The sequence below is a fragment of the Gambusia affinis genome, linkage group LG21, assembly GCF_019740435.1.
Source record: "Gambusia affinis linkage group LG21, SWU_Gaff_1.0, whole genome shotgun sequence".
In the NCBI taxonomy this organism is placed as follows: Eukaryota; Metazoa; Chordata; class Actinopteri; order Cyprinodontiformes; family Poeciliidae; genus Gambusia; species Gambusia affinis.
Genome location: NC_057888.1, coordinates 7,705,484 through 7,720,261, shown reverse-complemented (window position 1 = coordinate 7,720,261; position 14,778 = coordinate 7,705,484). Strand labels below are relative to the sequence as shown.

General features: G+C 37.5%; 2 protein-coding genes across 2 annotated transcripts; both read left to right on the top strand.

Moving 5' to 3' along the window:
• Nucleotides 1–2,847: 2,847 nt before the first annotated feature.
• On the top strand, nt 2,848–7,625 carry myl12.1 (myosin, light chain 12, genome duplicate 1). Its single transcript, XM_044104281.1, has 4 exons — nt 2,848–3,164; nt 4,920–5,124; nt 5,970–6,131; nt 6,707–7,625. The coding sequence occupies exons 2-4, from the start codon at nt 4,941–4,943 to the stop codon at nt 6,877–6,879; spliced, it is 519 nt and encodes a 172-aa protein (XP_043960216.1). The 5' UTR covers nt 2,848–3,164; nt 4,920–4,940; the 3' UTR covers nt 6,880–7,625.
• An 807-nt stretch (nt 7,626–8,432) lies between these two features.
• Nucleotides 8,433–14,745, top strand: fastkd3 (FAST kinase domains 3). Its single transcript, XM_044104279.1, has 7 exons — nt 8,433–8,531; nt 9,962–11,447; nt 12,521–12,606; nt 13,537–13,711; nt 13,788–13,857; nt 14,309–14,423; nt 14,517–14,745. The coding sequence occupies exons 2-7, from the start codon at nt 9,992–9,994 to the stop codon at nt 14,613–14,615; spliced, it is 2,001 nt and encodes a 666-aa protein (XP_043960214.1). The 5' UTR covers nt 8,433–8,531; nt 9,962–9,991; the 3' UTR covers nt 14,616–14,745.
• The last annotated feature ends 33 nt before the right edge of the window (nt 14,746–14,778 follow it).

Below are 14,778 nucleotides of genomic sequence, written 5' to 3'. Positions count from 1 at the left end.
GGTTGAAAGTGTATTTACTTGCTTTGTTTTGATTTGATTTGTGCACTCTACAAATCTAACTTTTGTCAGAGAGTTGGAAAAACCATCAAAAATACTGCTAGTAGTTTGCCACAAGCTAGGTAAGGGACACAGCAGGCATGTATAGGAAGGTCTATGTGTTGTGATAGAAAGCTAGCACTGCACATCACCTTTAACACATCATTCCCATGGTGACACATGGTGGTGGCATCATCTTGTTCTTCTTTTACTGGAGGGAAAGGGAAGTTGCACCAGGTAAATAAACTGAACACAACGTGCTGTACAGTTTTTAAACGCTTATTTAGAAAACATTTACTATGTTTCTTCAACACCTTTCTAGGCTGGTTTATCACACAAAATAATAATGAAGTACATTAAAATGTATTTTGACAAAATAATTTTTTACACTTTTGCACAAAATTGCAATAGGTCTAAACATTTGATTTATGTGTGGGTCAAGAAAAAAATAATTATCTGTTTTGGATTAAAGCAACAGTGTTACTGTAGACATGATAATATATGCAACTGTACATGAAAAACAGGCAGAATAATTATTTCATGACATCACCAAGGACAGTGAGTTTTCCTGCTACAACAGCGCACTCTAATGGTTAAATTTGAGACAAAAATTACAATGATCGAAATTCAAGGCTTTATTGTCTTACACACAGTAAGGAAACATGTTTCTATATGCAATGAATTTCTTACTTTGCTACCAACACTAGATGCCATATAAAATACATTAATAATAAGGTGTAATAAGGCACACAAAATATAATTAACAAATAGAAATATGAACCGTACAGAAACATAAACTAAGCAGAACATAAAGTATGTACGTATTTGTGCAGAAAATGTGCTTCGTTAGCTGGTATGTGGAACAGTCAGTAGTGAAGCAGTGAAATATACAGATTGTGCAATCCCAGTATCAGACAAGTATGCTTACATGTGCAGAACTATAATGTCCAAACATCCACTGTGTTTACCCATTTATCCTGCAGAGTCTCAGGGGACTGCTGGTGTTTGTTTCCAGTGGCCATAGGGCAAGAGGTGGAGTTCTCCCTGAATAGGTTACCACTTCATCACAAGGCAACATAGAGACAGCATAAACAGATGTGTGTTTTGGGCAGTGAGAGGAAGTCGGAGACCCTTAGGATGACCCACCCAAGTATTGTGAGAACATGCAAACTCAATGCAATCATTCGAATCCATGTCCTTGCTGCAAAGCAACAGTGCTACTAACATGCAGCACAAATATTGGATATTTTTGCAGCACAAAGCTCAATAAAACACTTTTTTCCAGATGCAAATTTATTGGTAGTTACTACAGTATGCTTTCTGTGTGTGTCTTTATGTATTTTTCAGGAAGCGAAGTCACGCATCTCTTTAAACTTCTTTAAAATCACAAGATACCAAGCAGTCCTCCGAATACATTTTGAAAAGAAAAAAAAGCAGACTTCATACATCCTCCTAATTTGCATTTGCTCTATTGTTGTACTGATCTACTGGGACAAATTGGAGAGGAGCAATTCCCCTTTCAAAATAACAAAAAGAATCTCCACCTGAAACTACTTTGATAAAGGCAACCATTTGTAATGACCAAACAAAGACAGATAAGATACAAACTGAAAAGTACTTGACCAAAACTACTTGTATCAAAAATAAAATCAGCACATGTCACATATCACAGCACATGTCCAACTTTGTTGTTATTATACTAGAGATTAGTTAGACATAAAAGACAGATGTGGCTTATTTTAAACATTGAGTCAACCACATGTCACTTTTAAAGCCTGGAAACTTTAAGCCTCTTTTGAAAACATTGACTGCTGAAACAACAGTTGTCTTACTCATGGCTGGACAGACAATAGCTATAAATATCCATCATGACATCACTTTTTCAGTTATTGTTCTCAATTAAGCAAATGAACAAGCATTTTTTTTTACTTCTAATCTTATTCAAGTAACTTCATGTCTTATTTGAGGTGAAAGAAAAAATAAGACAAATAAGTGTTTAAGGTTACATGAGACATCCTGACAGCAACATATAGGACAAAAAAAAAATCTCCTAGTAGGTTTAGAATACAAAAAAATTTTTTAGGAGACACAACAATCGAGATATGCATATGTAGATATAAATGTATTTCATAAGATATACATATTTTATGTTGTGCATATTGCAAAAACAAAACCAAATTTAGAGAAGCAAACCTTCTGTCTTTCTGCATGTTTCTGTGCTTGTTTAAGTTCTCTCTGGGTACTTCAGCTTCTTACCAAAGTCCAAAAACATGACAGTTAGGTCAGTTCTCTAAATTGGTTTCAGGTATCAACCAATTTAATGCCATGTGTGCATGGTTTTAATGCCATTCTACTACATTTTTTGTTCCCCCTAACTTTCCATCAATACGCTGGGAAACAAAACTTGGTGAACTTTTAGAGACCTTACCTTTTGATGTTTATCCTCATTGGTGGAGGATGTTAATATCTCCTGGACACATGTCCGTAACATTCTGTTCAAAATTCTTTATTACTCGGTCTAATGTAATATTCAGATTTTCAGGTGAATTAAAAGTTGAGTTTTCAATAACTAGCATCAAAAAAGCAGAATAAACTTATACAATTTGTGTGCAATGAATCCATATGTTACATGAATTTTATATTTTGATTTTGATCGCTGAAATAAATTAACTTTTCGATAATATTCTAATTTATTGAGACGCACTTTTATTTGATTCGCACAGGAGCACTATTATCTCGATTTAGGAATTGCGAAAGACAAAGGAGGACATCTGCTTCCTTTCCTTAAAAGGGCATATCCAAGAATGTCAAGGAAGCGTTTATGGGGAATTTCAACCGGGGGAGGGTTGAGAAATTCCTACATGATTTTCAGTATAAACTTAACTATTCAAGTTAACTTTTATAAACCCGTTAATAAAAACAAAAATATAAAACTTTTTATAAGTTAAAGTATTTACATTTGTTTTATAACGAGAAAGAATTGTATTATCAACGCCGGTCACCCCCATGTTTATGAATTTGGTTTTTTCCGATGATCAGCTCTGAACCTACAGCATCAGGAAGTAAAGGGCGGTGGTTGAGAAACGAAGCAGCAGCTGATTAGCTTAAAATTATTTCCCTGTAAGAAGGTAAGAAAACGTTTAAATTGAGGTCTAAACATAAGTTAGCAATACGAAATCTCCTTTACATATCTATGTTGTATTGAAGTTGTATCCTTTTAAGCTAAACTAGAAAATAACGCCAAATTTTACGGTTTATCGTGGTCGGCTAAGACCAATAATAACAGTTAGCGCCACAGCTAACCTCATGCCAGCTAACATTACGGCATAACGTTTTTAATTTGATTATTTAGCCACCGGGTTCCGTTTGAAAAGGTGGTTGTTTGCTTAAACTGCTAAAGAATATTGCTGTATTAATCTTCTGCTCGCGTTTATTGTGCTTACTTTATTGTTTAAACTAGGCCGCAAAGCACTTTTTGAGATTAGAAAAGGTAACAGGTTTGACGACCTGCTAATTGTTAGTTACTGTCGTTTATTAATAAATTATATAAAAGTCACGTTTGTGAAAGTTGTACATTTGTCCAAAGATACAAAATAAAGGTAGATAATAAATGTGTCAACAGTTATTGTTGTATTTGTGAAATCAGTAGTTTTTGTGTTAACCAAGATGAGGCGCTATTAAAAATAGGTTTAGAGCACTCATTGAAATTTGCTTAAATTGATCTTATCTGAATTAATTGGGTTTTACCTGCTTTTGTCAAGTTTTTAATTGCTCATGCTGTAAATACACTTTAAGCGCCTTTTACAGACAAAACACTGCAAAAAACTCGACATTTAAAACTTGATGTCAATGACGTGAGACTTTGCCTCTCACAGTCTCATGTCAAGACAAAGCTGTGGAAGTCTGCATTCCAGACATTTCCTGATAAGGGCATCCGTCCTCACATCAGTAACTTTCCCAGTGAAGGCAGCAACCTAACCAACCTAGAAAGCTGAGCAACATTTCCATTTTTAGCTAAGCCAGGGACGCAACTCCAGGGATTTACTGCTCCGGAATTAAATTACACAGCCACTGCGGGATAGATATGGCATCACAAAGTTTTATTTTGAGTAGCAGCATGATCTGGTGCACTTTTTAATCATAATCTTTTTCTGCAATTGGTCTGAACCATTTGAGTTGACTAGTATGTAAAATCACATGCTGATGTGAATATTTAACATTTCTTAATGGGGTTTATACATTTGGAGCATCTTACTGGTGCTTATTCTAAGTTCTAATTAGTTTTTAGCTACACAAATATTTAGAGAAAACAATTGTTTAAAGAAATAGACCTATTTTTTTCCTCTTTCATTTATTAGATTTCAGAGTGGACTACTAATATGCAACTATTTGTAACTGATTGTCATACCTCCATCCTAATACTTCTCCCCTAGGCAAGTCAGACATAACAACATCAAGCTTTAAGAGTCCACGCCCTCTTTTTTGTTTTGGGGAATTTTGATGACTGCGTTTCACCACATTCATGTCTGCCATAACTCATGGTTTATTTTCTTTATATGGATAAAGACTCTTGAAAATTATTTCATTCTTAAAAGAAACTTTGAAATAAAATAAAATAAAAAGATAATTTCAGATATACTCATGTGGACCAGGCCTAGACACCTTAAAGTTGTTTTTTGCTTATTAAACCACAATTTATTTGTTTACTTTACAATTTACTTTTTGATCTGCAGCTCAAGGGGTAACTGATTTTTTTTAATTTTTGTTTGTTTTGCTTTCGCACTGTAACTGACTTATCTGTTCTTTATTTTTTTATTTACTCTGAGCTCTTTTGTCATCCCACTGATCTGAGCCATAACAATATTGTGTTTCTACTTTTCCAGAAATATACTAAACCAGCCACAATGTCGAGCAAAAGGGCAAAGGGAAAGACCACCAAGAAGCGCCCTCAGCGCGCCACCTCCAATGTCTTCGCCATGTTTGACCAGTCCCAGATTCAGGAGTTCAAGGAGGCCTTCAACATGATTGACCAGAACCGGGATGGCTTTGTTGACAAAGAGGATCTTCACGACATGCTTGCCTCACTGGGTGAGTAGAATGTTGTAATTACCAGGGGTTTTTTAAACATAACTTAATGACACTCAGTTTTTGTAAATAATGCTACATTAGTTAATATAGTTTTGGCTCTTATTGCAAGCCGTAGTATATTCTCATGCCTGTGGTGTGCTTGGGTCTGTGAGCGGCCACACTTTTAACAGACAAACTGATAGGATGAGAGTTGAGCTCTGGTTTCGAGCCACGGTGGCTCTTGCAATTCATTTTTAAAATCAAACTTTAGATATTTTTGTTTTAGCTTTTAGTAATGACAATTACTTATTCCCAATTGAACATTTACTTAATGGGTTCATCAGTAATTGTTTTTCTCTTTCTTGTTGCCTTAGATTTTTTAAAATAAAGTGTAAAATTGAATTAACATATGCCTAGTTAACTGAGGCAGTCTTAAAACTGCCTCAGTTAACTACATATGTTCATTTTATTTCTGTTTATGTTTAGGCCATTTCATTGTGTTATTGTGTCTTGATTACGAATGTTTTAAAGCCCTTGTGTTTGAAAAGTGCCAGGCTATTTGTTCCTGTCAATCAGAAATGTTCCCACTCATAAAACCGATAAAACAAAACAGCAGATAACTGATTTATTTAAAATTAGGTTCTCATTCAAGTTTTCACCAACTTGTTTATTTTCTCTACTGGTGGATACACAGAAACTGGAAAAGTTGAATGCAAATTAATTTGTTTACTGTTTAGCTAACAAACACGTGCTTCAATCAAACAGAGAAAAAAAAAACTATCTGGCAAAGATGAACCATAATGTTTCACCTTCTACTCTTTAAGTTGCTGACATTTTAATTTTAAGAACCTTTTGTCTTTTTAAAGGGAAAAATCCAAATGACGACTACCTGGAGGCCATGATGAACGAAGCACCTGGACCAATCAACTTCACCATGTTCCTCACCATGTTTGGAGAGAAGCTCAACGGCACAGACCCTGAGGACGTGATCAGGAATGCATTTGCTTGCTTCGATGAAGAGGGAACAGGTCAATCTGAGCTCATTTATTATATTACCAGTATTGGTTTCAAAGTGCAGAGTTCCTTCACATTGCTGAAAATTAATATCTTAAATTATATTAATTAAGAAATTAATATCATTTAAGATTGCAGGCATTTATGAAAACACATCTTTATCATAATTTCAATTTCTCTCTTCTAGTTTTTCTTTCTCTCTGATTATGGTCATTTCCTCACTGCTTTTTGATCTTGGTCAAGAGGACAAAGAAAATCCATCTTAACCGAATATGTGATTCTAATGCAGAGTACAAATACATCTCACCTGAAAAATTTCAGCCTTTCAGATATTAAGTCCAAGCACTCATTTTCAGTCGTTGTGTATTCATAATTATGAATTTGAAACTATAAAATGCTATGTATATCCCACATGGTGGATTTCACTTCATCACCATGATGCAAAATACTATCAAATGAAATCACACATTTCCAGAAGGTGGTGTTGCCTTTTCTAATTGTTTTACCAACCTTTCTGAGCTTTCTATCAAATGATAAGCATTTCATCACAAGGTTATTATAATCCTTGCTGTCTAACTTTTTGCATTAGGTTTTATTCCAGAGGAATACCTCAGGGAGCTACTCACAACAATGGGCGACCGGTTTACAGATGAGGAGGTGGATGAGCTCTTCAGGGAGGCTCCCATCGACAAGAAGAATAACTTCAACTATGTGGAGTTCACACGCATCCTAAAGCACGGTGCCAGGGATAAGGACGATTAAAGCACCTACACCAGATTGTTTCCTCTGACCTGCCTCCGCCTCTCTGCCGTCAGCTAGATCATGCTGCATGTCTCGACTTTACAGTAAAGGCCCCGTTAATACAAACCAAAGCAATAACTACCCACTCTGTTTGCTGTGAACTTGCAGTTTTGCCAAATGAGTTTGTAAAATCTCGTGTTAAGACGTGGCAGAACATTAGTAGCTCGAAGGGATTTATGATTTTTGCAGTTCATGTGGTCACGTTTAGCTGAATTTTTACATTTATAATGTAAACTTTTTAAAATAAAGCCCTCTATCAAATTATATTTTTCTGACTGCTTCCCTTCCATAAATTTCATATGTAACAAAGTGCATTATTCTACTTCCCCCCTTCCCCATATAACTTGGTCTAAACTGCATTCTTGTGGACCAACTTTGTCTTGACAAGTCTGCTCTCCTATTTCATTTAAATCATTTGGCGTATTTTGACTTGCACAGGCTGGATTCTTTTAGATCCGACTGGAAATGGTGATGGTTCTAGAGCATACTGTTGTGGAAGCCATTTTTAAACTTGCATAAAGGGAAATGTGTGCTGATGCAAATATGAACTGTCTGGTTTTGCTTGTTAATCTTAAGTCTTGAGTAATAAAAAGTTTAATGCAACAGACAAGGACATTGAGCTGTAAATGAAGACTGCCCAGTGTATGACCTCATTCAGTTTTGTTTTAGCTCAATTCACATCATTCAATAAAAAAAATCTCACTTGATGATGGTTATTCCCCTAAAGTCCTGTGCCTTTCTCTCAGGTTTATATGGATCACTTTAGACTTTTCTGTAGTCTATTTTTAACAAACACGGTGAGTTCAAACAAACTAAATTTGACTTAGGAATATTTTAAGTAATTCAATAGCAAACTGAGCTTTGTGTGGGCTTTGCTTCATAATGCTCGCATTGCTGAAGTTTGACTTGCTTTTGCATTTTTCCTCCCACTTCACTTTAAAGTAATATGCTTAGAAACTGCTCACGCAGGTCTTGTGTGACATTCTTATTTTAAAAATGAATAGGAAATAAAGACATGCTTGTAGAGAAAAGCATGGATATTGTAACAAATTAACGTTTGATTATATAATGACATGCTCTGGCCAAAAATTAGTGGGAGAATTCAAAATTATCCCAATCTGTCCGAAAATATTGACCTATTGAATCATGCGTAACAATTGCTGAATCCATTTGAAATAATTAATGCGTGACAAAGATAAATTTTAATCAATTTATGCTCGAACCGCAAGTTTTTTGTTTACATGATTTTATGTGACGTTTGGATGGATCTTTATCGCCATCTAGTGTCTGAAAGATATTTATTGTGATGCCTTCATGGGCTTCCTTCAAAAGATAAAAATCCTAAAAGTGCACATGACGAGCAACACATTGTAAGCAATGTTATCTGTTTTTTAAATGACAGTCTGATTATTTCGTCATTTTACAAATTGAAAAATGTAGCAATGCTGTGGGATTTATTCTACGTTTAATTTTAACGTGAAGTTCACAAACGTCATCTAGTTTTCGAAAGTATTGTTATTTCTGAGGGAACGTAAATACGACATCCGGAAAACGTTGTTAGCGACACTGCAGTCGGCACGGGTTTGACCCTAAGCGGCTCTCTGGAGGTTCAGGTATGGATTTATTTGCTCCCTATTATAATTACTTGTACTTTTCTTGCTGGGAATAAAACTTTATATCTTACAACTCACTTGTAGCATCAACAACATTCCGGCTACTGTTAAAACCAGATGTAAACTTACATGCTAAACCTAGCTAATATAGCTAGCAGCACTCAAGGTTGGTTAGTTAAGAGGTGCAGAAGAAGAGTTGAGAATTAAAGTAATCCTAGCTGTTTTCTTCAAATTATTTTTGTCTAAGACTGAAAGTGACCATAAAATAATTACATTTGTTGGATCCTCCACTTACTGAACTAACATCATCTCCACATCAGTCATGTTTAAATTTGTATGCAGTCTACACATCTATAATAACCATTGTAATTTACCACAGCAAATAAATATCAACATCCGTATTCGTGACCTTTAAACGTTTTCTCAGTTTGACAAATTATAGAAACTTAGTTGTATTTTAGTGTAGGTTCATTCGACAGACAAACATAGAGTAGTTCCTGAAAAGGAAGTGTTTTCCATGCTCAAATATAACTGCATCCACTAGGCATTCCCTTCAAATTTGAACAGATAAATTAGCATCTCCACAGGATGTTGCTGATACCATTTTGTTGTCAACAGGCAGCATTTACATCTAAGATAGAAAGTTAAACTTGTGTTTCTCCTTTTAGACTTTTGCCCCCTAAATTAACTTTGGAAAACTACAAACTGGGCTTCGTACAGCTTTCTCTCAGATGTCTGATATAACTTCTCTGACAAAACGCTCAACACATAATTCATCCTTTTTTTCCCCCTTTTTTGGGTGATTACCACCTATGTATTACTCACACTAAAAGCAAACCTAACTTTTGTGGTAGTTTTAGTATTTTTGTAGGTCTATCGCTTTTGAGTTTGCTCATAGCTTGGGCTAGTTCTGCCTTTATTTCTGTTGCATTTGATTTTATACCTATCTGTAGGGCTCTGTGATAAATCGATTTTATTGAGTAATCAAATTTTTGGTATTTGAAGATTTAATTTTTGGAAAAACCACTCAGGCAGAAGTAGTGACATCGGGTGTTGATAACTCTGTCGAAGCTTCGTTCTCATTAAAAAGCTTTTTCTTGTAATTTTAGGATGTTTTTTTCTGGTAAATTGGGTCTTCATTCTGTTAATACTATGATTATGTTCTTGTAATTAAACAAATATGTTCATAATTTGACCCTAATAGTAGTCATTAGGGTCATTATTTCAGTCATTCCTTCTGTGAGGAATGACTGAAATAAAAGTAACTTTTTGATTTGATTTGTAATTTATTTTTAGAAAAGAAAGTGATAATAAAAACCCTTGTAAAATCAAAAATCAGATCTGGTGTGAAAAAAATCAGAGATTTTAATTTTAAGCCATATTTCTGACCCCTACCTGTTATTTAAATATTGTCCTTTTTCTTGCTCCAGCTGACGTCGGGAAAGTTCAGGAGCAAACTGATGGCGCAGAAACTTACTCAGAACCTTCGGCTCCTCCAGTTCAGCATCCATCATTACTTTGCTGGACTCATATCGGTCAGGCTCCTTTACAGCAGTGGTTTGGGCCGTTCCTCCTGCGCTGCCTGTCTCTGTACGTCAGCCACCCGCTGCATCCAGACTCACGGCTGCAGGAAACTCCAGACGGACTTCAGCTCAAGGAATGTGACCACCACAATCAGGGAGCCGTCGTTTTTCGCCAGCAGCTCTGTGGGAATCCACAGAGACTCTGAGCTCCGGTTCCGACTGACCCAACTGCACCGACCCTCGTCTGACGAAGAGAAGAGCTTCCACCAGAAGCTGGTGGGCTGCTCCAGTTCCCAGCAGGTTTTCAAGCTGCTATGCTCGGTGGAGGTCCTGTCTGACACCATGGCAGCCGCCTGTCTCCACCGCGTGGCTGACCTGGAGCAGGACGGCGCATCGCTGAGAGACCCGTCGGTGCTGGAGAAGGATGCCATCCGGGCCCTCTGCTTCCAGCTGGAGCGGGACTCGGAGCGGCTGACAGAAGCAGGGTTGGTGTCGGCGCTGCTTGCCTGCACCCGCCTGTTTCTGGATCCCTGGAGCACTTTGATGGTGCGCCTGGTTACGGAGAGCCAAAACCGGCTGGATAGGGAGCAAATGGCAGTGGGAGAGCTGTGCATGCTGGGCCAGGCCATGCTGGCCATGGAAGGTCCGGAGTCCGCCATGCTGGAGCAGGTGATGGGACAGATCCAGAAGCAGGAGCCCAACGAGTGGAGCCTCCCGGATCTCGTAGCCGTCTACAGACTTCTGGAAGTGTGTGTGGGTGAAGATGGGAAGCACGGCGACTTGTTGAACGCCATGCACACCCACGCGGTGACGGTCACCTCCAGAATGGACCCGGCTGCAGTCAGTGGAGTGCTGAGTTCACTTGTCGCTCTGAACCAGAAGCAGGCCATGCCTCTGGTGATCAGTCTGTGTAAGCAGGCCGTGCGACACGTACCTCACTTCAGCGACGTAGAGCTCAGCCACGTCTTGGCTGCTCTGATCCACTTCGGCCACAGCGACCGCTACTTTGTGGACGCGATGCAGAAGCACGTCCCTAGAATGGTCTTCACCTCGCACCCAGAGACCGTCACCATGGTGACAGAGTTCTTCAGCCGCAGGAGGATCCTGTCCCCGACGGTCTTCAATGCCGTCGCCGAGAGCTTTGTGTACCAAGCGGACAGCTACAGCACCAGCCAGGTTGCCAGGCAGATCATGGCCTTTGGGAAGCTGGGCTACCTTCCGCCCAACGTCGGCCAGCTGTTCAGGAAGGTGGAGACCATCCTGCACACTCGTTTTTCTCAGTTTCAGCCTCGGATGCTGCTGAACCTGCTGCACGCCTGCACCCTGGTCGAGAGGTTCCCCGTCAACTTTCTCTCTAAAGTCTTCAGCAGTTATTTCCTGCAGCAACTACAAGGTGAAGCATACATTGTCAGGGAATCTCTGCAAATCAGAACATCACTGAAAAGTCGAAGAATTGAAACTCGTATATAGACTCATTACACAGATTGATTTCAAACGTTTATTTCTGCTAGTTTTGATGATTGTGGAGCTAATAAAAACAAAGCATTCATTTAAAAAGAAATCATATTGCAGACAACAAATCATAAAGTGTTTTTAATATAGTAATGTGATGTTTTCGCCCACACAATTACTGGAAAGACTGCTATCTTGACATTGTCCACATGAAGGATAAGCAAAAAGAGGGTAATCGATTAAAAGAAGCAAGCTCCTCATAAACACTGATGGAAAATTTAGTAGAAGAACAAAGTGTGGTAGAATATAATGTAACACCACTCGGTGTCCTGTTGGAAAATAAAATGAGCATCTCTATAAAGTTTGTCAGCAGAGGGAAGCATGAAGTGCTCCACAGACTTTGGAGTCGATAAAACACAGTGCTCCAAGCGGTCCAACACCAGCGCATGGACCAGTTCCTAAGATCATCACAGACTGGAAACGTTAGTCTAGATATTGAGTAGCATTGATTCTGTGTCCAAGTTTTTTCCGGGATCATAATTTTCAACTCAAATATAATATTCTTTCATCTGATGAGAGGAATTTGGACAGTGAGCAAAAGTCTGGTCCTATTTCTCCCTAGCCCAGGGAAGACATAGCCCACTGTGTATGGTGTCTTTTGAAGCACTGACTCCAGTTCAGAAAAGCGGTGTCCCCGTGGTTGTGCGCAATTTTCTACCACACTTTGTGGGGCTTATTTTCCACAAAATTTTCCAATAACATGATTAGATGAAGCAGGCTGGTGGATTTCAGTGAATCCATAACATAGATTTTATCCAAAAAAGACCGTAATTATCAAAACAATCAAAAATAAACGATTGAAACATTTCATTCACTGAGTGTATAATATGAGGTTCATTTTCTAAATTGAATTACAGAAATAAGTACATGTTTTAATGTAAGAAATTTTCAAATTTCTTAAGAAGCAGTTTTCCTCTGAATTCTTGATGAAACCAACGTGTTTCTGTGCCTCAGATCAGGACCTGAGGATTGAACGTGCGGTTCTGGCGCAGCTGACTCAACTCTTCATGACCGTGAAGCTGGAGTGTCCCATCTACGAGGTAAACACTTCAGACGGTTAAATACTTGGAGAGCTAAAGGAGAACGAACCATGACAGAAACCTGAATACACACCCAGCTGATTAGCAGCAGTGTTACAGGTTCAGGTTTTTGTTTCCTTCAGAAAATAAATGGAACACAGATGTGAACATATTTACCATGTAATTAGCTGTAATGCGACACTGTTGGATTTCAATAATCAAACATAATTTCATAATGAAACAAAATACATCAATACTTTCTTTTTGGTAAAGATTCAATAGAATACTTAAGAAAACTGTATACTTTTTGCTTTTGTAAAAAGTAGAAAACCAACATTTATTTCTACTGTTGCTAAAATAATTTATTTAATACAGGTTTAAGAATGTTTTTCTAAGTGCATATTAAACTGTAGTGTTTTATATTTTAAAGTGAACGTTAAGAACAGAAAACCCGTAGAATGTTGATTAGAAAAGTCTGCAGGGCAGCATGCTCTCATGAATTTTGCATATGTCTTTAACTGTTTACTCTTTAGTGAAACTTATACAACCATAATTCAACTATAGCTCTTAAATTGAGTAAAAAGATTTGATCATACACATTGCTGTACAATAATGTAACTGCATTTTGGAATTGCGTTTTCCACACTTCTGTTTTTTTTTTTTTTTTTTCCCATTGTCACATTCGCTAAGCTTTCTGATCTTTCACATTAAGATCTATATATTTATTGAAATCTATATGATTTGAAATCTACTACATACTAAATATTGCATCTTGCGGTCCTGTGCAGTTGTGATTTTATTCAAATAAATACTTTTGTTCTGAAAACCTAAAACATACATCTAGCTAAAATGCACACTGTATTGACTCAAAGTCTTGAATTCCTTAATTCTATTTATTTGTGGTCATATTTCAACTATTTTTTTAAATGGCATATTTAATCCCAACATCAGGGTCCTCAGCTCCTTCCTAAGTACCGTGTCAAGTCCTTTCTCACGACCAATCGCTCCCTAGAGACGCCGGTTGATCAGCAGCTGTATAACTCGGTCAAATCAGGGTTGGTGGATCTACTCGGAGACCGATCGTTTTTCGGATCTCAAGTTCTCACGCCGTACTGCTACACCCTGGGTATCCCTTTTTTTCTTTTTTGTTCATGTCTTTCTCAAGGCTCATCTTGTAGTGGACTAACCTGTTATTTTCGTAGACGTGGAGATAAAGCTCGATGAGGAGGGATACGTTCTGCCTGCCAGCTACACTGATGAAGTGTACAAGAGGTAAATGTTTTAAACTTCTTGAATGTTTCCACATTTTGTCCCGTTACAAGCGCAAGTTTAAGTGTATTTTGTTGACCAACAAGGTGTTGTGCATAATTTAGAAGTGCGAGAAAAAGAGTTTTGAAAGTAAATCTGAAAAGTGTGGTGTACATTTATGCTCCTCTCCTTCTAATAAGTGTCTTCTAAAACCAACTTTCACTGTTCTTACTGCAAATCTGCCAGAATTGCATATCTGAAGAACTCCATCTTTTCTTCAGGATAGATTTTCATCTGGATTTAGGTCTGGACTTTGACTAGGCTATTTTACCACATAATACTTTGATCTGTTATTCAAAATCTTATTGAGGGGCATCACTTTAAACCACCTTTCTAAAAAAGCAACCAACACCTTTCAATTATATTTGAAAAAATAAGACCATCTACAAATAATTGATGAAACAATCTATTCCAGAATAGCTCTTTGTATCGATGGACAGAAGAGGTTCACAACTAATGTAAGACAGCTTCTTGGGAAAGAGGTCATCAAGCAGAGACATCTGCAGCTGCTGGGCTATGAAGTTGTGCAGGTCAGACCATCACCACTAAATGATTAGTCGCTTCATCTGCGTAAATTGCTGCTTGCTAATCTTATGTTTTTAAATTTGTCTTTATTTTTCCAGATTCCTTTTTATGAGTTTGAGAAATATCGCAGCATGAGCAAAGTGGTGGAGTATCTACACCAGAAAATCTTCCCTCATACATTCAGACTGAGCTGGTAATGAGAAGAAGGTTTGCTTGAACAAATGCATATTTATTTTTGCTAATTACCATCCGTGCCAAAAAAGCAATGTCTTGAAGATATGTTAATTGTGACATATTTAACCTATCATTAAAGTGGCTTTTTTTGTACAATGGATAAATTTCTTCTGAAAGACCTCAGCA